Below are 22,596 nucleotides of genomic sequence, written 5' to 3'. Positions count from 1 at the left end.
ACATAACATTATAATATAAAACATTAAAATAATTGGATACAAAGGAAGAAGAGAAAAGGCAACTTCATGCCTATCTAGCTCTCTACTCCCTGTATAACTAAAAGATTTCAATTGTATTCAAATCAAACAAATCATATTATGATAGAATTTAATTACTAAGAAATAATAGTATAATAGTTATAACAGTAATAATAATAATAATAATAGATGTATATTGGGGCGACTTTTTCTCATTCTCACAGATTTCCTCATCTTTATCGTTTCAAATTAATTAATTCAATTTCAGTATATCACCGGGCGGTTTAGAATTAATGTTCTTTGCCTATTGTGTTTATATATATATATATATGAGAGATCATGTTCCGAATATGAGCACTGTTTCTATAATTTACAGTATGATTTATATATAATTTACACAGTGCTACGCAACATCATTGATTTACATATACACAATATTATTTAAAAAACCGTTGCGAATTAAAGTTGGAATTTATTCTGACTTGTCAACAAGCCTCCACACTGATTGTGAGGGCGTTTGCTGTATGAGAGAATGTATCTGGTGGGTGAAAATCTGTGATAATACCATACATGGCTCTGTGGTCTAGTGGTATGATACTCGCCCTGTAAGCGAGAGGTTGCAGATTCGAATCCAGCCAGAGACATTTTTTCATACAACTAAAAAATACGGAACATTCGCCAATGAGCTATGCTCGACGCGATTATGAGATCATGTTCCGCCTGCTTGATATGCAGATGTCCTAACCATTATACCACTTAGTCCAGTCCCTAAGGGGAGAAAAAGGGGTGGATTGTTACCACACTGGATACAAATTTTTCAATATAGCAGTTTGGTAGAGTATAGTGTGGAGATGCCAAAACAAAGTTAATGGAAATCTGATTTGACCTCTGTGACCTCTGACCTCAATTTTTATATTTTTCTATTATATAACTAAAAATCGCCATATCTTGACAACGCAGGGACATTTTACATTTATTTTTTTTTCAAAATGCTTGGAAAATATATATTTATATTCGCTATAATGAAAAAAATTGTACAAAAATGGCCGCAAAGACTTTATTTTTCAGTTTGACCTTTGACCTTGATTGCCTAATATCTCAATAACACGCAATCTCAGAGATTTGAGAATGGGCTCAAAATGTTAAGAAAATAAATCTAATATTTAGTCTAATAGAAACTTTTAAAAAAAATTACCATAAATTAAGCTTTTTTGACCCTTGACCTCTAATGTTTGAATATGTCAATATCTCGGTAACTATTTGTCTTAAAAAGTTCAGTTTGGTGTCAAATTGTTTAGAATATACACATTTATATTTGCTCTAACAAAATATTTTGTCAGAATTCAATTGAAAATGTCATTTTGAGCTATGACCCATCGTTTTGCATATATTTAGCAATTAATAATCTATAAAAAGAGATCGAGAGAGGGGAGGGGTTGGGGTGGATGGAGAGACACATATTTTTGTTACATGTTACACAAATGTTAAACTCTGTCTACACTATAACATTTTTATGCGACAAAAAATGTTATGTGCCCATATATGGACACGATGAATGACATATCACTACCATATTTGGGCACATCACACCTTTTTTGTTAAACTAGTTTATAGTGTAGACGAACATGTAAAAAATATGTGTCTCTCCATCAACCCAACCACCTCTCCCTCTCTCGCTTTTCCAATGCTACTGCATGCATCTATACACATCAAAATGGCCGGAATTGTACTGGAAAGTTTTTAGCTACATTTGAAAATAAGTCCCAGAGGATGGGTGTATTGTAATGTTATCAGAATTATGGCAATTGTTTGTAATGAGAAAGTTTTAAAACTACATTTGAAATATTTGCTAATAATATCACATGCTATTAAAGATATACTTATTTTCCCCCTGAAAAAAGTAACTTTGACAAATATTTTTGTTGAATATGCAATTTTAATGTCACACATAATAGTTTCACCAAAAATTGGATTGAAAAAAAAATGATATAGTGCATACCCCAAAAAACTGTTATTCAAAGCAAAAAATAGGCTGGAAGTCAATGTGATTTTGGTTAAATTAACTGTTTATTTTGTCTTTAAAGTGATATTTACTCTATTTTTTAGATTAGCTCTTTGATTAAACACCTCTTCCAATGCAGCGAAGATCTTAAGTGTCGCCTTGTCTTACTAATCTTCCTTAACTTCTCTTTGAACGATCGTAATCAATATTTGTTGAGGTATAATATTTCCCTCTAATATGGTAATGTTTTATTGAGTCAAATGCTTTCTGATACTCTCTAAATCAAAGATTTGGTGATATTCATTTCCTTTTTATTTTAGTTGATTGACAAACTGTATAAGATGGTCCTACTGTATAAAGCCTTATATATTGGTTTATTTACTTGTTTATTTTGTTTTTTGATTACTTTTGTAAATTATTTGTGTACATTTGATAATGTTCGTTTGGTCGGTAATGGTTGATGTCAGTTTTGTCATGTTTTTGTGGATTAAAGTATAATTATCATTGCTTCTCTTAATTTATTCTGGTTTCAAAGATTTAGTTGTATAGTGTTATGAGCTTGATGTGTTATTGCCTCATCAAGCCAAGATGGTAATTTTGACTGCTCACTGGTTTGTTTTCCTTTTATATTCCACTACAGTATGTTCTTGAAAAGAAATCAGCTTTGTAATTAATTTGTCTTTGATCCTTTTCAGATTTCTAATATTTTAAACATATGTTTTTCTTTTCTTCGCTTTTTCCTCACTGTTTCAAACATTTTATTTTTTCAGCATACTTTAAGTAATTAATTGATAATTAGGTCATATGTTTTATGAGTATCAAATCGCATTGGTTAATTCTTCTTTTCTTTCTTTAAGATCCTGATTTTCTTTCTTTTTTTTAAATGTTATTTAACTTTTAAGCTTATCTAATTTTTTGTTGATATTAAGTGTTGCTCTTACGGTGTAGGCCTACCATGCGATGGAATTATATATTGAAATTAAATTAAACATTAAGTTTTAAGAAAATTTTAAAAGGCTAAATAGGATATTGAATGTAGTTCTGGTCCATTAAATCTATATTTTAGGTATATTATTATAAGTATGACACACGCACGCTTAACAGTATATCCTGGTCATACCTCAAACTGGCATTCCAGTAAAAATATGATAACATCTTCTATTAGAGCTAATATAAATGTTTACATTTTGAACATTTTGACACCAAGTTGAACTTTTTATGACATTTGGTTACAGAGATAGAGACATATTTAAACATTAAAGGTCAAAGGTCAGTAAATGACATTTCCTGTGGATTTGGAAGAACATGTTTAATTAGAGTATATATAAATATGTATGCTCTTAACAATTTGAAACAAATTTCAAGAAATTTTGACCAGTAGTTATTGAGATATAGTAAGCCGAGGTCAAAGGTCAAAACATTGAGAAAATACATTTCCGGTCGTTTTTTTTGAAAAAAGTTCTATTAGAGCGAATATAAATATGTACCCTTTGATCTATTTGACACCAATATCATTTCAATTGTCCAACCCGTTGCGGAGATATGGCTGTTTAAGATAGAAATATAAAAATTGAGGTCAGAGGTCACAGAGGTCAAATCAGATTTCCAGTAACTTTGTTTTGGTATCTCCATATCATGTTCTATCAACATGCCAAAGGGCACACTTGTATCCACTATGGTAACATCATTTCCTCTTAGGGACTGGACTAACTGGGGCTTTCATGGTATTGTTCGAACTCGATTGGATAACGACTCTTTAACATTCTCGGCGTGGTACGGCGAAACAGCACTAGTCCTCAGTTGTACGCACGCGCAACAGAGATCAAATTGATACGCCCTCATCTTTCAGTATTTTTATTCACGAGACGGGATCTCCGAAGAGATACTTTTATATATATAAACACAATAGGCAAAGAACATTAATTCTAAACCGCCCGGTGATATACTGAAATTTAATTAATTAATTTGAAACGATAAAGATGAGGAAATCTGTGAGAATGAGAAAAAGTCGCCCCAACCGAGACTCGAACTAGGACCGCCTGCTTGATATGCAGATGTCCTAACCATTAGACCACTGGGGCTTTCATGGTATTGTTCGAACTCGATTGGATAACGACTCTTTATAACATTCTCGGCGTGGTACGGCGGAACAGCACTAGTCCTCAGTTGTACGCACGCGCAACAGAGATCAAATTAATACGCCCTCATCTTTCAGTATTTTTATTCACGAGACGGGATCTCCGAAGAGATACTTTTATATATATAAACACAATAGGCAAAGAACATTAATTCTAAACCGCCCGGTGATATACTGAGATTTAATTAATTAATTTGAAACGATAAAGATGAGGAAATCTGTGAGAATGAGAAAAAGTCGCCCCAACCGAGACTCGAACTCGGACCGCCTGCTTGATATGCAGATGTCCTAACCATTAGACCACTGGGGCTTTCATGGTATTGTTCGAACTCGATTGGATAACGACTCTTTAACATTCTCGGCGTGGTACGGCGGAACAGCACTAGTCCTCAGTTGTACGCACGCGCACCAGAGATCAAATTGATACGCCCTCATCTTTCAGTATTTTTATACACGAGGCGGGATCTCCGAAGAGATACTTTTATATATATAAACACATTAGGCAATGAACATTAATTCGAAACCGCCCGGTGATATACTGAAATTTAATTAATTAATGTGAAACGATAAAGATGAGGAAATCTGTGAGAATGAGAAAAAGTCGCCCCAACCGAGACTCGAACTCGGACCGCCTGCTTGATATGCTGATGTCCTAACCATTAGACCACTGGGGCTTTCATGGTATTGTTCAAACTCGATTGGATAGCGACTCTTTAACATTCTCGGCGTGGTGGTACGGCGGAACAGCACTAGTCCTCAGTTGTACGCACGCGCACCAGAGATCAAATTGATACGCCCTCATCTTTCAGTATTTTTATACACGAGGCGGGATCTCCGAAGAGATACTTTTATATATATAAACACATTAGGCAATGAACATTAATTCGAGTCATTTATAAACAAAAGAAAAAGTTTTGGTCCCAGGACAGAGCCCTGAGGCACACCATGTGTAATACGTTCTTCGGTGGAGTTGCATCCACCATAATTTACAAACTGTTTCCTGTTTGTTAGATAACTTTTAAACCAATCCAGGCAAATTCCTTTTATCCCGTAGTGATGAAGTTTGTTAAGTAAAATATTATGATCAATTGTATCAAATGCCTTTGCCATGTCAATGAAGATTCCAATAGTGACTTTACCTCAAATTCAAATTCAAATAAACATTTATTTCTTTCATTCATATTTGAGTAAAAAACATTATAATTTCTGATATTTTATAAATAAATATATATATATTTTTTTAGAGATATAATACAGTAAATCATAATGTATAAAAAGATGATTCAGTTATATACAAAATGAAAGAGGCAAAAAAACCCAAGAAAGTATCGATCAATTGGAAAAAAAAAATCAAATTGAAACTTGTATGTTGGGAAGCCATGGGATGTAAGGAGATTATATACTTATATATATAAATGTAAACATATAACTACACAAACACATAAAGATCAACAGACACACACACACACACCAACAGTAAAGGAAGCAATTTCGAAAAAGTTTCTAAAGTTAAAAAAATATTACAAAATAGAGAAAACAATTAGTTATAATTTGAAATAAGATATTCTTTAAGTTTAAAAGAGAACATTTTGCTAGAAGACGATGATGAAATTTCGGGAGGTAGATTATTGAATAGTTTAGAACCACTATTATATAGCGAATGTTATGTTTCATTTTAGTTAGTTTAGGTTGAGGAAGATGAAGGTCCCGTGATGCTCTTGTGTTATACGAATGGATTTCAGAGTTAGTTAAAAAATTACAGGAAAAGTTAGAAGGCAGTTTGGAATTAATATGTTCATAAACGAAAATGCATTGTTGGAGTTTATTAATATCGTGCACAGTTAAGAGTTTAAGGTTATAAAAAAGGATATTAGTATGAGCAAGACGAGTTACCCGAGATAAGACGAACAGCTTTCTTTTGAAGGACGTGTATTTTATTAAGATTTGAAGGGTAATTATTGGCCCATACAATGTTACAGTAACTAATAAAAGGCAGAATAAAGGAAAAGTAAATATTGCGTAAAATTTGAGACGGTAAAAAGGAAGACAGACGATAAAGTATGCCAATGTTTTTAGAAATTTTTAATTCAATTTCTTTTATATGATTTTTAAAATTTAGCTCTTGGTCAATTAAAACACCTAGAAATTTGGTTTGCTTAACATGGGGGATTACTTGATCACCAATCAGAATTTTATGAGACTCGTCGGTCAGTTTTTGATGACGTATTCCAAACAACATAAAGTTGCATTTACTTAGGTTTATTGAAAGTTTATTCACATTAAAATAATCGTTAATATTAATTAATTCTTGGTTAAAAGTATGAAAAATTGATTGAAAGTTAACACTTTTATAAAATAAAGTCGTGTCATCTGCATAAAGATAAAAGGTAAGGATATCTGAGGCGTTTGGTAAATCATTGATGTAAATTAGAAATAAAAGAGGGCCAAGCAAGGACCCTTGGGGAACACCACAGGTAATGGGCTTAAGATCAGAGGTATGATTGTTAACAGAAGTAGATTGAAATCTATTTGATAAGTAATTGTTTAAAAGTTTAAGAGCAACACCACGGATACCATAATTTGAAAGTTTAGTAATCAGAATATGATGGTCAATAGTATCAAAAGCTTTCGACAGGTCAATAAACAAGCCAGAGGGAAAAGAATTGTTTTGAATTGCATCAATAATGTTGTTGGTTAAATCAATTAGCGCAAAAGACGTAGAATAGTTTTTCCTAAATCCGAATTGTTTATTATAAAGAATATTGTGCTTGCTTATAAAATCATAGACGCGGTTATAAATAATCTTTTCAAGAATCTTTGAAAAAAAGGGAAGGATGGCCGGAGATTGGACGATAGTTATTTGGATCGGACTTGCTACCTTTCTTGAAAATTGGAATAACTTTACCAATTTTTAGGGAGTTGGGAAAAACACCAGATGTAAGAGATAAATTAAAAATGTAAGTGAGAGGAGAGAGAATAGTGTCAATGGATTTTTTAATAACTTGTTGCTTTTAAATGAATTTGTGATTTTGTGCACTTCTTGTTCGGTTACAGGTGAAAGAAAAATTGAGTTAGGAATAGGGGGATGTAAGAAGTGATGAAAAGTTTTATCAGAGTCATTGTTTATTTTTCAAGCAAGGTTGGGTCCAATATTTGTAAAGTGGTCATTGAATAGATTTGCTACTATTAAAGGTTCTTTTATTAATTTTCCATCAGCTAAAAGTTCAATATCGGTAGGTGCGTTTTTATTTGACTTAAGAAGAGAATTGATGACACGCCAGGTGGCCTTGATATTGAACTTAATAAATGATAAATTAAATACATGCTCAAGTGGTCTACTAATATGGGAAGCAGAGTCTTTGACTAGACGACCAGACATGTAATCATAACCAGATGACTTCTTTATACCTGTATCTATATTTTTAATTAGATTTTCAATTTCATAATGTGTAATTGGTTTCAAGAAAAAAGAAGGCGTTATGGGATTTTGTAAATAATCAGAAGGTGGTGACGAGTTTTCATTAATTTTGCTGGCTAAATTTGGCCCTATATTAACAAAATAATTATTGAAAGTTGAAGCACAATTTTCTGGACCGTTACTTATTGTTCACCCATGTCATAGACTCCTCTGAGTGTATCGAGAGGATTTCCGTGATCATTAGAGTTAGATCCTTTAATTAGCATGTTTATATAGTTCCATATTTTTACCGTAATATATTTTTTTAGCCTTTCTGATTACACTTGTTAATATATTTCTGTACTTCTTATAGCGTGAAAATATCTCTGGATTAACATTTCTTTTTATACACTTTGAGTACATTTGTTCTTTTTTGTTTATGCTTGTCTTGATTGCTTTGGAAAGCCAAGGTTTATCCACATGCTGTTTCTTTGGATTTTGCGTTGTAATTGGGGCATGTTTATCACAAACATTCAGAAATATATCATTAAAATGATTATAGGCTGTATGTTGTATCATTGGTATCATACACTTCACGCCAATTACAATAAGCCAGTTCAGAAATAAAATGTTCAACTTTATAATAACAAATAACTTTATAACTTTACAAAGTGATATTAAAATTGACTTATGTCTTACTTTTAAAAAGAAATAAAAATAAGTGATTTTCATCCACCCTAATATTAATCCATAAAGAATCCTAAGATAACCCACAAAAAAAAGGTGATGAAGCAGAGGAATCATTTACACACCGCTCCATTACTTTGAAGCTCCCATATGAAAGCTTGCCGGAATGACAGAATGCTTTCGCGTGAAAAGGAATCTGTCTATCCTATCCTATCAAAATAAGAAAATATCGATTGATGTTGCCTCTTTAGTAGCAAATCATTCCAAAGACGAGCAGATGAAAAGATATGTTGCCAAAGAAAACAGTGGCCAGTTTCGAAACATTCTTATTATGTATCTATTAACCTATTATTGACTATAAAACATTATCAAAACGTTATTTACAAAGACCTTACACATTAGTCAAAATAAAAAACGACAATTATGAGTGCACTGTGTTCGAAAACATCCAATAAGCTTGTACCTCAACAAGGTAATTTTAAAACATTAAAGAACTATCTTGATTTGACCCTTGGCCGTACACGTTGGGTGTGTTTCTCCTTTGACCTGAGAAGCAAGATCAGCTCACAATTTTGACTGACAAACGCCGGTTATCTCTCACGATATGCCCATTGCTACTTATAACCGTGAATTGACATAATGACAACCTGACAAGAAGATGAGGAATGTATACTGATATATTGATTGAACCAATAATAAATCACAAGATCCGTAGGCCTAATTTATGAAACATATGATCTGGAGGATAATAAGTTAACAAAAGCAACTCTCTAACTTGTAGGATGTTAATAGAACATGTTTTGTCTACATTATGAATATTAAATGGTAATTGGGGGCAAAAGTCGAGATTCAGCCCAAAGTTATCTTGATTATTCTGATAGCAAAGTGTCTGTGTCAACAACTTGTTGGATCTGCAGAGAACACCTACTGTGCCCAATAAAGGCATACTAGAAAACAGATCTTGTTTCTACTAATTTTTATTTCTATCTTTAATTTTGAAAATGGGTTACCTTAATCCGATTGATATTGTTATAATTGTTCTTCATTTCTGCGTTGTGTTTGGAATTGGTATTTGGGTAAGTGAATTGCAGTCCTACTGTACAGTTTGTGTATGTTTTGCATGAAAAGAGGGTATATTCCAGCTGGATTTTGGAAGAGCTAGGGAATTAGTAAATACATTTATTTATTATATTATATTATATATACAAAAACTTGGTTTTTTTTTTCGATTTTTCGTATCTAAGATAAAATCTCAATGTAATCAATTTTTTTTCCTGATTGTGGATAAATATGCATGTTTAAAAAAAATAATTATAGCTTTAATTACAGCTTATAATGTTAATAATAAAACCTAAACCAACAGGAAAGGATAAGAATTATAACCAAAAGTATAGTGTTTTTTCCATAGTCAACATGGGGATCAAACAAGGGAAGCGCATCTGGATATTTTCTAGCAGGAAGAGACATGAGTTGGTGGCTGGTAAGTTGTTTAGCAGCTATACATTTTTAATTTATGCACCTTGTAAAACTCTAAAGACAATGTGGTCAAATTTGTAACCACGCATTAAAGTTTTACTGTACTCTGTAAAAGTATTGATAAGGAAGAAAAATGTTCATATGTTGTTTTCTATTAGGTTGGTATGTCTATATATGTAAGTAACATCGGTAGTGGGTCGTTTATCGGTTTAGCAAGCACAGCGGCGGCAAATGGTTATGCTGTTGTTTCTTACGAATTTTCAGTAAGTCATGCTTTCTTTCTTTTGCACACTTAACTCATATATTCTATTAGACAACAATTTTCATTATATAGACTAAATAATGCTTGGTTACTTTTGTTTCAGGGTGTTATGTGTTTAGCTCTACTTGGATTTGTGTTCACACCAGTTTACTTGTCTTCCGGGGTAAATATATAATGTCGATGATGTTGTTGCTGACTCAGTAACAACTTTTGACCCAAAAATACAAAGCACGTTTTAGATTGGTTTAACGTAAATTACAATGTTTGATACAGATACAGATAAATTGTTTAAAAAAACCTGAAATTGCATTGTTCACTTCACAAAATCAGATATAAAAATATAGTATAAAAATGTAGTATAACAATATCAAAATAAAATAGGACAACAATGATTAATAAAATACAATCTTAAAATTATGGTTCATAAATATTTAAAATAAAAAATGTCATTACTAGCGATTAAAAAATCTCTTAATATTTCAATATTAATTATTTGTATTGTTTATTGTAGTCATTCGTTATAGATCTAATTTACTTCTTGAAGTCATCGTTAAAGTTTCTAATCCCAATCATACATACGCCTAATTATTCCATTATAACGTGTCACTCAATGTATCATGATAGTGTGTTTCATTGTTTGAAACTACATATGGTTCATACGGCTTTATTCCATATAGGCTTACACTATGCCTGAATATTTGAAGAAACGATACGGCGGAAACCGTGTGCGCATGTACATTGCCGTGGTATCACTAATTTTGATCGTCATAGGATCTATATCGGTAAATATTTATCTTAATATCAATTCAACTTTATACCACTAATACCATTCACATGGGCCTTAGCAAGCTGTGCCGTGTCGTCATGCATTCTTTAATAAATATCTCACTAAACACAAGAATGGCAGTGCTCACATCTCTTATTAGGTTAAAATTGTCTAAATAAATCAACATTTTTAAAATGCAAAAACTAATATGTAACCATTAAAAACTGGTACTTACTATTTATATTGATCTTTCAGAGTGAGATGTATGCAGGTGCAATAATAATACAACAAGTGCTTGGATGGCCACTTTATTTGTCCGTTTGTCTTCTGCTATTTTTAACAGCTATCTACACGGTCGTCGGAGGATTAAAAGCTGTTATATACACTGATGCGCTGCAGACTGTAGTCATGCTTTTTGGTGCATTTATTCTAATGATTATAGGTAAATGATTACATAAATAATGTTTTTACTAGCCTATAATAAGAATGTGCTGTTGATAACGGGCCTAATTGGTATTTCTATAAAACAAATAAATATAAGTATAGTACACACACATGTTTCGCTATAGATAATGTAAAAGTACAATATAGACATAATAATTATTTATCTATAGCTTTTATTGAAATTGACGGAATGGAAAATCTTCATCTGAAATATATGCTAGCAGTACCGAACACAACGCAATTATGGGGTAATACAACTTGTGGTGTACCTGGAGAAGAATCGTTTCATATATTCAGAAGTGCTCAGGATCCTGCCTTACCATGGCCTGGTGTGGTATTTGGTATTCATATATTATCCGGTTGGTTTTTTTGCACAAATCAGGTAATTTGTTTAAAATATAAACGCAGGCCCTAAGGGTTTTTGATATATTTTAAATTCTTTATCTCTAACAACATACTGCCTACTGAAAATAAAATAATAAAGCTACACGTTTCATGGTTGACGGTTCAATTCTGTAAGACTTACATTATTTAAGAATACGGCGTCATGTTAATGTAGCTTAAATCAGTTTTTATATTTATTTGCCATAGGTTATAGTTCAGAGGACATTATCTGCCAAGAATCTGACAAACGCAAAAGCTGGTGCCATAATGGCTGCTTATTTCAAGATCCTTCCAATGTTTTTAATGATTTTTCCCGGTATGATCAGCAGAGCACTTTACCCAGGTCAGTAATTCGTACTGTGTTACAACAAATTAAATAATACTGAGAATAATAATACAAAATAAAACGATTTATTCAACTTTGTTTTATTTGTTACAGAAGACTTTTGTGATTTGGTTTAATAAAAATTGAACTAAACTAAAAAACAAATTAATAAGATTACTTGCGCGTCGTGCCAATTTGTTTTTTACAGCACATTATGCATTTTACCAAATCCACTCGCCGATGAACCTGCGTGGATTTAACCGATGAATAGTCTAACATTTCAGTGTAAGTAGTTTGGTACTTCTGACTATTTGTCTGTTAAAATTAGCTACCTCTAATTACTCTTGTAGACGAAGTGGCATGTGCCGACCCTGAAATATGCGAAGCTGTATGCGGTATACCTGCGGGCTGCACCAACATTGCGTATCCTAAACTTGTACTAGAGTTAATGCCAACAGGTAAGGCTTTATAACCCGTGTGTATATACAACAGAGACTCATTTAAACTTTGACATTATTAAGGTATTGAATTATGCTATTCATTTCTCTGGATAAGGTTTAAGGGGACTAATGATGGCAGCCATGCTAGCAGCTCTTATGAGTTCCCTGACTTCTATATTTAATAGTGCAAGTACGATTTTTACAATCGATATATGGCTTCGAATCAGAAAAAATGCATCGGAAGCTGAATTAATGGTTGTAGGAAGGTGGGTTTCCTTTTATTATAATAAATATATCAAAAATGTAAAAATACCACGGCAATGTCGATGACCAACCGTGTTGAAGTATGAAAATGATAAATACGTACGAAATCGACAGACTGACAAACATGACACGAAATTAATTTCTTTCAAATCTTTGCTACTAATTTAGAGTAAGCACTGTTGCCCTTGTCATCGTAAGTGTTCTTTGGTTACCTTTGATCACAGCGTATGGATCTGGTGAGCTGTTTGTCTACGTCCAATCTATGGCTTCATTTTTTGCTCCACCATTTTTTGCCACTTTTCTACTAGCAGTGTTTTGGACAAGAACGAACGAAAAGGTATGAATAAGTGATGATGTATTAACTATGTTAATACAGTAACTCTACGCGTAAACCAGTCGATGTACACACTGCATTATAGATAATGATACATAATATAATAACATATTTTTTCAACTATAGTGTAATTTAGTTTTCAGATACAAATAATACTGTCAAAATAACATCAGAAATGTCCAAACTATTCACTATGCAATACAACCACGTCGTGTTTACATTATTCAATCATAATTTGTTGATAAATGTTGTTTTTATAAACAGGGTGCATTCTGGGGGCTTATGTCTGGCTTACTGATTGGGTTTGTTCGATTGGTACTGGATTTTACTTATCCTCCACCAGCTTGTGCAGAAACAGATACTCGACCAAATCTTATTAAAAATTTTCATTATCTTCATTTCGCTTGTTTTTTATTTGGATCAACTATACTATTTACTGTAGTTGTTAGCCTGTTAACTGAACCTATGCCACAAGAACAAGTAAGTTAAACGAATTGTATTACACATCGCTATCCGACAAATTGTAAAAAATAAATTAGTTGAAAATTGAAATCAAAAGAGCCCCTGCATTCTCGTCGATCCTTATAAATAATTAATACTGTATAACACATAATGTAAAAATAAACTATTACATAATTCATTAACAGTTAATTGGGATGACATGGTGGACGAGACATAGAGACACTGTAGATCCTGTAAATAAAATGCTCAAACATGACCAGGTAAAAGAAAACAAGAAAGAAGATATACAGAAGGAAGATAGTGACATGTTAGAGAAGAAAGTTAGGAAAAACACAGAGGAAGAGGACAATTCAACTGCAGATGATTCTAGTATGACATTTAGCAATAATTAAAAAATTAAAAAAAAAGAATTAGGCATATTGTAATATTGACATTTAGGTATGAGTTTGGAGGCCGGCTATGTTTTCAGAAAATTCGATTGATGGTTTTTTTCTTTACTTAGGTAATATTTGGTCTTGGTTGTTCTTGTTTATATGTGGAGTGTCATCTAAAAGTCTAAAAAGTGAGGAATCATACGAAGAAACCCATGAGAAGAATGATCAGCAGATTTCTCTTTATGAAACCCCTAAAATGATCCGCATTATGAACATTAACGTTGTAATATTAATCGGGGTTGGGATATTTTGTTATGCCTATTATGGTTAGGTATAGGTCTGCTTGAGCTATAAATATAAACCGCTAATAGACTTGATCGGCCCGGCGGCGATTTTTTTTTCGTACATAAGTTGGGGACCCCCTCATGAAACGTCACAAAATAAACATGAATAATTCATCAGTTAAATTTTCTTGTTCCGTGTGCACCCAAGCGTATAGCAACAAGAAGTGATTACACAAGTGCGGTAAAGCCTGATTTCCATTAAAATCGCTACAGCGTTTCCATTAAAATCGCTACACGCGCAGATGTCGCCGACACAATCGGGAAGGCTCGCCGATTCATCGCAGTCAAATCGGCAAAGTTCAACCATGTTCAACTTTGCCGATTTTGTCGGCGATGAATCGTATACGCGTACTAGATCCCCGATAAACTCTAGCGTTTCCATAGAATCGCTACGCTCTGTCATGTAGCGATTTTAACCAGGCTTAAGATTCTAGGCCTATCTCCGCTGTTGTTGCGGCGTGCGATTTCATAGAAGAATAGCGGCGTTTTGTGTGGATTGTCGAAAATCAGCCTTTAGTTTATGGTGTTTTTAATATAATTTATTACTAAAGAATTACGTGTTAAAATTATAGTTTCTATTAATACTATAGGCCTAATTATTAGTCTCTAAACCCATGTCTAGTAGCTGTGTGGGTGTGTGTGTGTGTGTGACGTGTGTGTGTTAGGTATGACACAATCCGAGTAATAAGTCAGCAAAATTAAACATTAAACATTACACAAAAATACATTTTTTATTCTCGTGGGTCTAATCTTCCCATCTCATGTGTTCATATACGCGCATTTTTAAAGTTCCTTTGAGTACATGCATATTGTTGATAATAAAATAGCAGAATTAAAAAAATACAGTACACAAATTATACACATTCTTTATTCTTGTGGGTCTAAGTTTTCTTTGGGCTATGTCCAATGAATTACTACTTAGTTTAATGTCTTGCCTAGCTGTCGATTAGCCTCGACTCGACACATTTTGTGTGAAGAATAGTGCGCGAAGGCAATCACGTGAATTGACTTAGAATCCTAGGCCTACTGTAGAAAGAATCGTATCGCAGTTGTTTGTGTAATCACTTCTTGTTGCTATACGCTTGGGTGCACACGGAACAACAAATTTAACTGATGAATTATTCATGTGTATTTTTGTGACGTTTCATGAGGGGTCTCCAACTTATGTACGAAAAAAAAAATCGCGGCCCGGCGCGTATATTTTCTGAATATGAGACTTAGGCCTATTTGATTACGATGCTTGTTCATTTAGTTATTCAGGCGACCGTGTATATGTTGATTTGAGCAAAGTTAATGTAAAAAATTTCTATTTCTAAAAAGTATTGTGCGCATGCTATTACAAAATGCGTTCGTTTAAGCACGCATGTTGCGGTGCTTATACATTACATACATTGCGAATAGGCCATGTCCTGTAGATTTGCATACTTAAATTATCATGGTAACACTGAAGTAAGCATGCCACAGGTTAGCGTACTCAATATCGTAGCCTATTATCGTAACTGTTTTACCATAAAAACAACAATGTACATTTATTAGGATACAATTTGCATAGTACGGTAGTTATTATCAGCATCGAATAATTATAAAATGTCTTGCTTTATTAAGCACATTGGAATGGTCCCAAGGTGTAGATACCTCTTTCGTTTTGATGTCCCGTGTCACCAAAACGAAGTTCTGACACTGGCAATGTGGCTTTATCGGTAAGATAGCCCTGGTCCATACGGGGTAGTTCATCATTGACGTCACAGTTGCAACGTTTAGTAACATCATCACAAGATCCTGAAATGATAATTAAATAATACATTTGCACACTATTCTGTGTATCTTTAAAGATTTATTGTCCCCCAAACATGAAAAATGAAGATTAATAATGAGACTTTGAATTAGCCATTTTGTAGTTTTAGCAAAGTCAATCACTTCTGTAGAAAAACAAGGCCAACAGCCATTAAGTCGCGTGCTACAATGCATAGTGATACCGGACCGACAGACAGACCGACAGACCGACAGACAGACCGACAGACAGACCGACAGACCGACAGACAGACCGACAGACAGACCGACAGACAGACAGACAAGAGAGACCGACCGACCGACATAGTGAACTATACTGACCGAAATTACTGAACATGTTTAAAAATGTTGAAATTTTTAAAAACATTTATTTTTTTTAAATTTACACGTGCGTAGCCTGTCACTTTCGACGTGCTCGTATAACATAATTTCGAGTTGAAAAGTAAGTCAAGAAAACAGAAATCGGGCAAAAAGAGTGCGCAACAACATTTAACGCGCAGTGCGCTCGCAAAAATATGCGCACTCATGGCAATTTTGTAAACGCTTAGAATTGCCTGAAATGTACTCTTATTTCATCGAAAATAAATTTTGAAAATGTTAAGCGCGCGTACGCATGCGTTACATGCGCTACGCACGTAATTGTATTGCCATATGATGATTTATGCCCTGAAATTTATGAGTACCAAATTTTATTTAATTGTGATTCATGGTTGTGAAGATATGATTACAAACGTGATTTCGTTAAATCGTGCGTAGACCGCGTAATTTTTTATTGCGCACCGTGAAAACATAACCACATTGATTCCTGGCCATAAGAAATATACTGTGAAAAATTTACCTAGCTAGATTAAACTGATATCAAGATAAGGTCAGAAAGCGATAAAACGCATAGTGATACCGGACCGACAGACAGACAGACAGACAGACCGACAGACAGACCGACAGACAGACAGACAGACAGACCGACCGACCGACATAGTGAACTATAGAGTCGCTTCCACGCGACTAAAAACCAAGAAAAAAAAATGTGTGTTACAAAATGACAAAATAAACGGTTACATTCAACCAAAAACCCATTGGCTGGCAGCCATTTTTAATAATTTTTGCTTTAAATTACAGTTTTTTCAGGTAAATAACTGTTTATATTAAATTTATGGTCAAACTAACTATGTTACATTAAAATGGTATATTCAACGACAACAACAATGTTTAGGGGCGACAATTATATATCTTTAACGGTTTCGATTCGGATACATTTTAAAAATATTTTAAATATACTATTTAATAGTATATTTAAAATCTTATCATAACACGCATGTCACACACGCAAATGTTTTTTAGTTCTTCAAAAAAGTTCTTTTTGAGTAAATGTTTCTTTAAAAATAATACTCAATCCATCTATAAAATATATTGTGTCCAACGTACTTGTCATCCAGCATTCACAGCCTTTGGTTCCTGTTGGTACTCCTCCCCAATTAACCATATCTTCTCCATCTACCGACTTCCAATATTGATGACCATTTGTAAATAAAGATCCAATACAGTTGTACTGTTGAGAATTACAAAGTATAAAATATTAATAATTTTAGCAAAAGTTATATGCTAGAAAATTTTATAAGAAAGAAAATGTTTAAAAAAAATAAATCAATTGACAAATTGACAAGTTTGTAACTTTATTACTTTAATGTGCTTCGGAAAGTATTGCTACAGTATAACATAAAAACCTACATAAAGGTTATATAAAGGTATAGCTATGTATTATGTTATTGCATGAACTTAATTAGTCAATCACCTTAATAAATTGTCTGCATGAAGTTGAAACGTTTTTGATAGCTTCTATCTGCTGCCTGTTTTGAGCATAGGTAACTATAACTTGAAAAGATCCCTTCTCTTCATAATTTTTTACGTTACCTTCTTCTTCTTTGTCATGATGAATCGTTGTGTACCCTAAAAATATGTAGGAGACTTCCAGACAAGATAATACGTAATATGTTTGCATGATGCCAAGATAATAAAAAATCATAGAGAGGAAACCGAAAATTAAATTGGCTCAGAAATGGTCAGATGAATGGTTATTGAATGTAATGTAAAAGAACGTAAATACAATTCAATAATAGTATACAGATTTATAAATAAGATACCAACATTGAAGGTGCTAAAAACTAAGAGTTATTGTATGTTGTTTCTAAAAGGTCATTCTATATATCGGTATGCATGCCATAGTAAAATATCAATTTCATAAATACGTACCGACAGATAGGTCTGACGTCATATCACAGACTACCTGAAAAGGATCCAAGCCAGAAGAAGGGCCGTCGGGATCAATCATGTAGACACCATTGAATTTAACACCGGCTTTCTTTAGGGCATCACATGACTCAAGTGTTTCAACTTGTTTTAGGGATGCTATTTAAGAGTGAAATACCACAAATATTTCATTTTTAATTGTATTTCTTTTTTCTGTTGAAATTGGTTCGTTTATTAAAAATAGATTGATAAAAAACATTTCTCGATAATTTGGTATATATAATATTGCATTTGTTATTACATTTAATCAAGTAAGATACCTACATGATGCACCCTTTGGTCCACGTGGTCCTGGTAATCCAACAGCACCCGGTAGGCCTAAAACATATAATAATACAATCGTGTTCTGTTCTTTTAAATAATTAACTTGTTTGAACTTAATGTGATCAAATTTGTTTGTTTTAAATAAAATATATAAACAGCTCACCTTGTGCTCCAGACTGGCCAGTGTATCCGATTTCACCTAGGCATTAAATAATTTAGCAAAATTTGATTTCAAAATTATGTTGATATAAAGTATTTATGAATGGAATGTATCAATTGTGAAACAAACATTATAATAATACTGTCAAATAATATTATCATTCTCAATTAATGTCTTACCTTGTAAACCCATATCTCCCTTGGCACCTAAAAGGATAAACAGACAGCATTGTCATTAATGTTGGAAATGGTTACAGAAGATACATAAGTCATACCAATTTATAATGATTTTTGTACACAATAATAATTGATATTTTTTTATTATTATTTAATTTATTTATTTAATCACACTCTTGTTTACAACAAGACAATCAACTCTGATATGGTAATGTTAATGATAACGATAAATAAAGTTATTTTACTAATTTGTCCAAATGTTGTAATTATAATAATAATAATAAAGATGATGACTATGATCAGTAGTTTTACCTCTTATTCCCTGATCACCTTTGCAGCCGGGTTCACCATTGTTACCAGGGTAACCAGGAACACCTGTAAAGTTGATGCATTTTTTGTTTAAAAATACACAAATCACTCGATTACGCGGCATGTAAATGATGGTGTAAAAAACCCGAAAACTAATCGTTTGTTGATGATGTCAAAACGGAAGCAAAAACAAGAATGAGCTGCCATCCTATCATTTGACCACTAAAATGAGTGGATAGATAACGCGTAACACACTGATACGTCCTCTCTTGGTACAGTGACGGTATATTAATTAATTCGCATCATATTAATATTGTGCCAATTACCTGGTACACCGGGAACTGCTTTTGGTCCTTCCGGTCCAGGAGGGCCACGGGAACCTGTAATGATAATGGTTTTCGTTTACATTTTCTATATAATACCACCATTTTAGTTGCGATGACGCGCGCGCTGTTGGTGTGGCAAAAAATGAACGAATGAACAAACACACATAAACTTCATATGATGATGATGTATAAAAGTTGTTTTACCTTCTTTTCCTTGATCACCTTTGCTTCCGGGCTCGCCATTGTTACCAGGGTAACCAGGAACACCTGTAAAGTTGATGCATTAATTGTTTGTTAAGACACAAAATTCCATCTCATTCAATCGAAATATCGCTCTTCTTTTAAACGTGGCCGCATACATAATTGTAAAAAAAAACTGAATCGTTTTTTGTCACAATTGGAAGCAACGGTAAAGCAGAAACAATGAATGATCGAGCTAATAATGAAAATAGAGCCCAGAAACTTATACTTATACTTATTACTATACATAATCACCTATGACAATTATGATAATGTTAAAATGTCAACTATCCAGATGCGACTTCAAAATTGTAGGTGGGGTTGTCTACTATTTGATCTTATTTCACTCTCCATTAACCCCATACAAAATCCATCGAAGACAAACTATGTTTAAAACATGTTTATTCTGGGACGGTGCGGCCATACACACCAACTACCACAAAACGTTTATTCATAACATTCAACATATTACAATACAATATCTTGCATTGAATCGGACATTTCGCTACCAATGTAGCAACATTGATTGACAAAATAAAAATTTAACAGTATGGCGTGTTGACCGCGAATGACTAACAATCCATCTTTCCCACTACACAACCATTGCATAACAACGCAGGGCATACACCTGCGATGAAATATTAATTTCTTTTAAAATTGAGGCCGCCAAACATAACATTTACGAGATCGAATAAAGTTTGAAAAAAAAAATAAATAAAAAAAAAATATGTTAAATGTGCTCTCAGCACTATAGCACTAACGCCCTGCCACAGCCTTTTGGGGTCGTTTCCAGCACATCACCAGATTCATTGATGTCGTGGAAAGGGGGACGTATAATTCTGTGAACCCCAAACACAGTTGCTCGCATAGCTTTAACTTTATTCCACCGACCAGCGTGGGAATCGAACCAACGACATACGTGTTGTTAACATGACGCTCAGACGACTGAGCTAACTGGTCATTTTCGTGAGGTAACAAGGTTATTATGATATTTATGACCTAATGATGAATTACGTACAATACACGTATAAATAGACTACTATCAGCTGTTAAGTCATGTACTACATTGTGGCGTAACGGGTAATGCTCAGGTTTGAGTGCTCTCAGCTCTAGATTGGTTCGAATCTCGACGGATATTTTTTCTTTGTATGGAAAATAATGAATATTCTTTTTCTTTTATTTTGAAAGAGAGATATTTTTTGTGGGTTGTAAATGTCAGGCCTAAACAAGTGGACCTTTTTTAAAATCAGAAACAAAATTGCATGGCATTCCATTAAATAGACTGCCATAAAACCTCGAAAAGAAGCCATTTACTCTTGGGTGGGCTTCTTTTCCACATTTCGTGAATACTTTTGCAAACTTAGAAGAGCTGCTAGATTCCCGCCCGGAAAATGTTTTATTTACATGATTTTAACAATCTTCTAATGTAAAGATTAACAACATCAAAATTTAACACTGTGGCGTGTTGACCGCGAATGACTAAACAACAAAAATCGACAAAAAAGTAAAAGTGGATGGGAACATGACAAGATATAAACATTTGCGTTTGTATAAAAACCGTATTGGAACCAAAACTGTGGCAATGTACTATAATTTACCTGGTACACCAGGAGCTGATTTTAGTCCTTCCGGTCCAGGAGCTGGGCTACGAGGACCTGCAATGATAAAGGTTTTCAATTACATTTTCTACCAAATACTACCGAATATCATCATAATGTTTACATAATTGATAGGGCATTATAAAACTATAATAACATCAAAATATGGTACAGGACCATCAGCATTTACGTCTTATTTTATAGATTGCACTTACATTGAATAGTACAGTTACTCGTGGTTTTTTGGGGTTTTTCCTCTAGGGCTACTTGTCGCTGGTTCACTACGGGAATTTCCGTCTAAGGATGATGTTTAAAAAAACACTTTATAGTATTGGGAATAATAGTAATACACTAATTCCGCCAAGTGCCAAGTTAATTAGTGAACTTATCCAAAAGGCCTATAAATTAAACGCAGTATATTTGTAAAATTATACTACAGTCTGCTTATCCAAAAAAAAACACTAGTTTATATTATTTAGCTATTAGAAATAACTAAAAAAACTATTTTAAACATGACTACCTGAAACTCGTCAAACTTTGAGTCCAGCTGCTTAAACTTTAGAAACACATATGTACACAATACCAATAGTGCAGCGCTTACAACAGCGTTGAAAATTGACTGAACCGACGCACTTATTCTTCGTCGATTTAATTGCGGAAAACTTTCGACTGGAGCCATGTTGTTCAAACCGACTTTTATTTTCTTTAAAAAATATAAAACTTAGATCAAGTACCGTGCATATGGATAGTTGTCTTTTCATTTGATTTGGGAAGCAAAACAATCTTGTATATGATATTATTACTACTCCAGCAGCATACCGATAGAAACACACATTATAGTAACAATTGTTTTTTTTCTTGTATGGGTCTCTCCCTTCTTTATTCATTCATTACTGTATGCATATACTTTGGTTTACAATAATTCATTATAATATAATATAATAACATAATATTATAGATCAAGTTAAGGCAGCACAAACAAAATAGTACAAACTTACCTACTTGGCCACTAATGTACAAGTGATGCGAATGGTCCAAACAATTGGATTGAATTTGAACAATGCAGTTCAAGCAACAGGCACTTTGGTTTATAGACTGATTTACGCGAAAATCCGTTTACCAGGGAAATCCGTCCGTACCATCGGTAATTTAGACGATTGTGATAGAACTGTATCACATGACACAGATCGTCAACTTTGAAAACTTCCGAAGTACCATGGGAAAATGATAAACATGACAGAAAACGGAAATAACAATTTCAAACACGAGTTTTATGGGTCTCTTTCTGCTTTAAAAAAAACGAAAATAA

At 33.3% G+C, this 22,596-nt stretch overlaps 2 protein-coding genes across 4 annotated transcripts; one reads left to right on the top strand and one right to left on the bottom strand.

Annotated features, from left to right (window-relative positions):
• The first annotated feature begins 9,242 nt into the window (after positions 1 to 9,242).
• Positions 9,243 to 13,790, top strand: LOC140049934 (sodium/glucose cotransporter 4-like). The gene is made up of 13 exons (XM_072094885.1): positions 9,243 to 9,317; positions 9,650 to 9,721; positions 9,876 to 9,980; positions 10,083 to 10,142; positions 10,657 to 10,761; positions 11,001 to 11,187; positions 11,360 to 11,571; positions 11,781 to 11,916; positions 12,249 to 12,356; positions 12,454 to 12,604; positions 12,771 to 12,939; positions 13,201 to 13,416; positions 13,584 to 13,790. Exons 1-13 carry the CDS (start codon positions 9,243 to 9,245, stop codon positions 13,788 to 13,790), a joined length of 1,803 nt encoding a protein of 600 aa, XP_071950986.1.
• A 1,520-nt stretch (positions 13,791 to 15,310) lies between these two features.
• LOC140050537 (uncharacterized) lies at positions 15,311 to 22,507 on the bottom strand. 3 transcript variants are annotated; one of them, XM_072095781.1, is made up of 14 exons: positions 22,286 to 22,507; positions 21,808 to 21,990; positions 21,503 to 21,584; positions 21,288 to 21,344; positions 19,654 to 19,716; positions 19,450 to 19,503; positions 19,127 to 19,189; positions 18,818 to 18,844; positions 18,642 to 18,677; positions 18,479 to 18,532; positions 18,158 to 18,313; positions 17,700 to 17,872; positions 17,333 to 17,456; positions 15,311 to 15,895 (listed from the first exon to the last, which is right to left on the bottom strand). In XM_072095781.1, exons 2-14 carry the CDS (start codon positions 21,964 to 21,966, stop codon positions 15,717 to 15,719), a joined length of 1,227 nt encoding a protein of 408 aa, XP_071951882.1. In that variant the 5' UTR covers positions 21,967 to 21,990; positions 22,286 to 22,507; the 3' UTR covers positions 15,311 to 15,716. The 3 variants fall into 3 exon arrangements, with proteins under 3 accessions (XP_071951882.1, XP_071951884.1, XP_071951883.1); XM_072095783.1 differs by having other exon boundaries at positions 17,700 to 17,854; XM_072095782.1 differs by having other exon boundaries at positions 22,290 to 22,507.
• Positions 22,508 to 22,596: the final 89 nt, after the last annotated feature.

The sequence above is a fragment of the Antedon mediterranea genome, chromosome 5, assembly GCF_964355755.1.
Source record: "Antedon mediterranea chromosome 5, ecAntMedi1.1, whole genome shotgun sequence".
Taxonomy (NCBI): Eukaryota; Metazoa; Echinodermata; class Crinoidea; order Comatulida; family Antedonidae; genus Antedon; species Antedon mediterranea.
This window is presented reverse-complemented; position numbering and strand designations above follow the sequence as displayed.

Excerpts from the sequence above, each read along its gene's own strand:
- LOC140050537 (XM_072095781.1), bottom strand. The coding sequence starts at position 21,966 with ATGGCTCCAGTCGAAAGTTTTCCGCAATTAAATCGACGAAGAATAAGT. Across the intron at positions 18,678-18,817 it reads GGGAGATATGGGTTTACAAG|GTGAAATCGGATACACTGGC; the intron begins GTAAGACATTAA and ends TTTAATGCCTAG. Across the intron at positions 17,457-17,699 it reads CATGCAGACAATTTATTAAG|TACAACTGTATTGGATCTTT; the intron begins GTGATTGACTAA and ends AATTCTCAACAG.
- LOC140049934 (XM_072094885.1), top strand. The coding sequence starts at position 9,243 with ATGGGTTACCTTAATCCGATTGATATTGTTATAATTGTTCTTCATTTC. Across the intron at positions 11,572-11,780 it reads GGTTTTTTTGCACAAATCAG|GTTATAGTTCAGAGGACATT; the intron begins GTAATTTGTTTA and ends TATTTGCCATAG. Across the intron at positions 11,917-12,248 it reads CAGCAGAGCACTTTACCCAG|ACGAAGTGGCATGTGCCGAC; the intron begins GTCAGTAATTCG and ends TTACTCTTGTAG.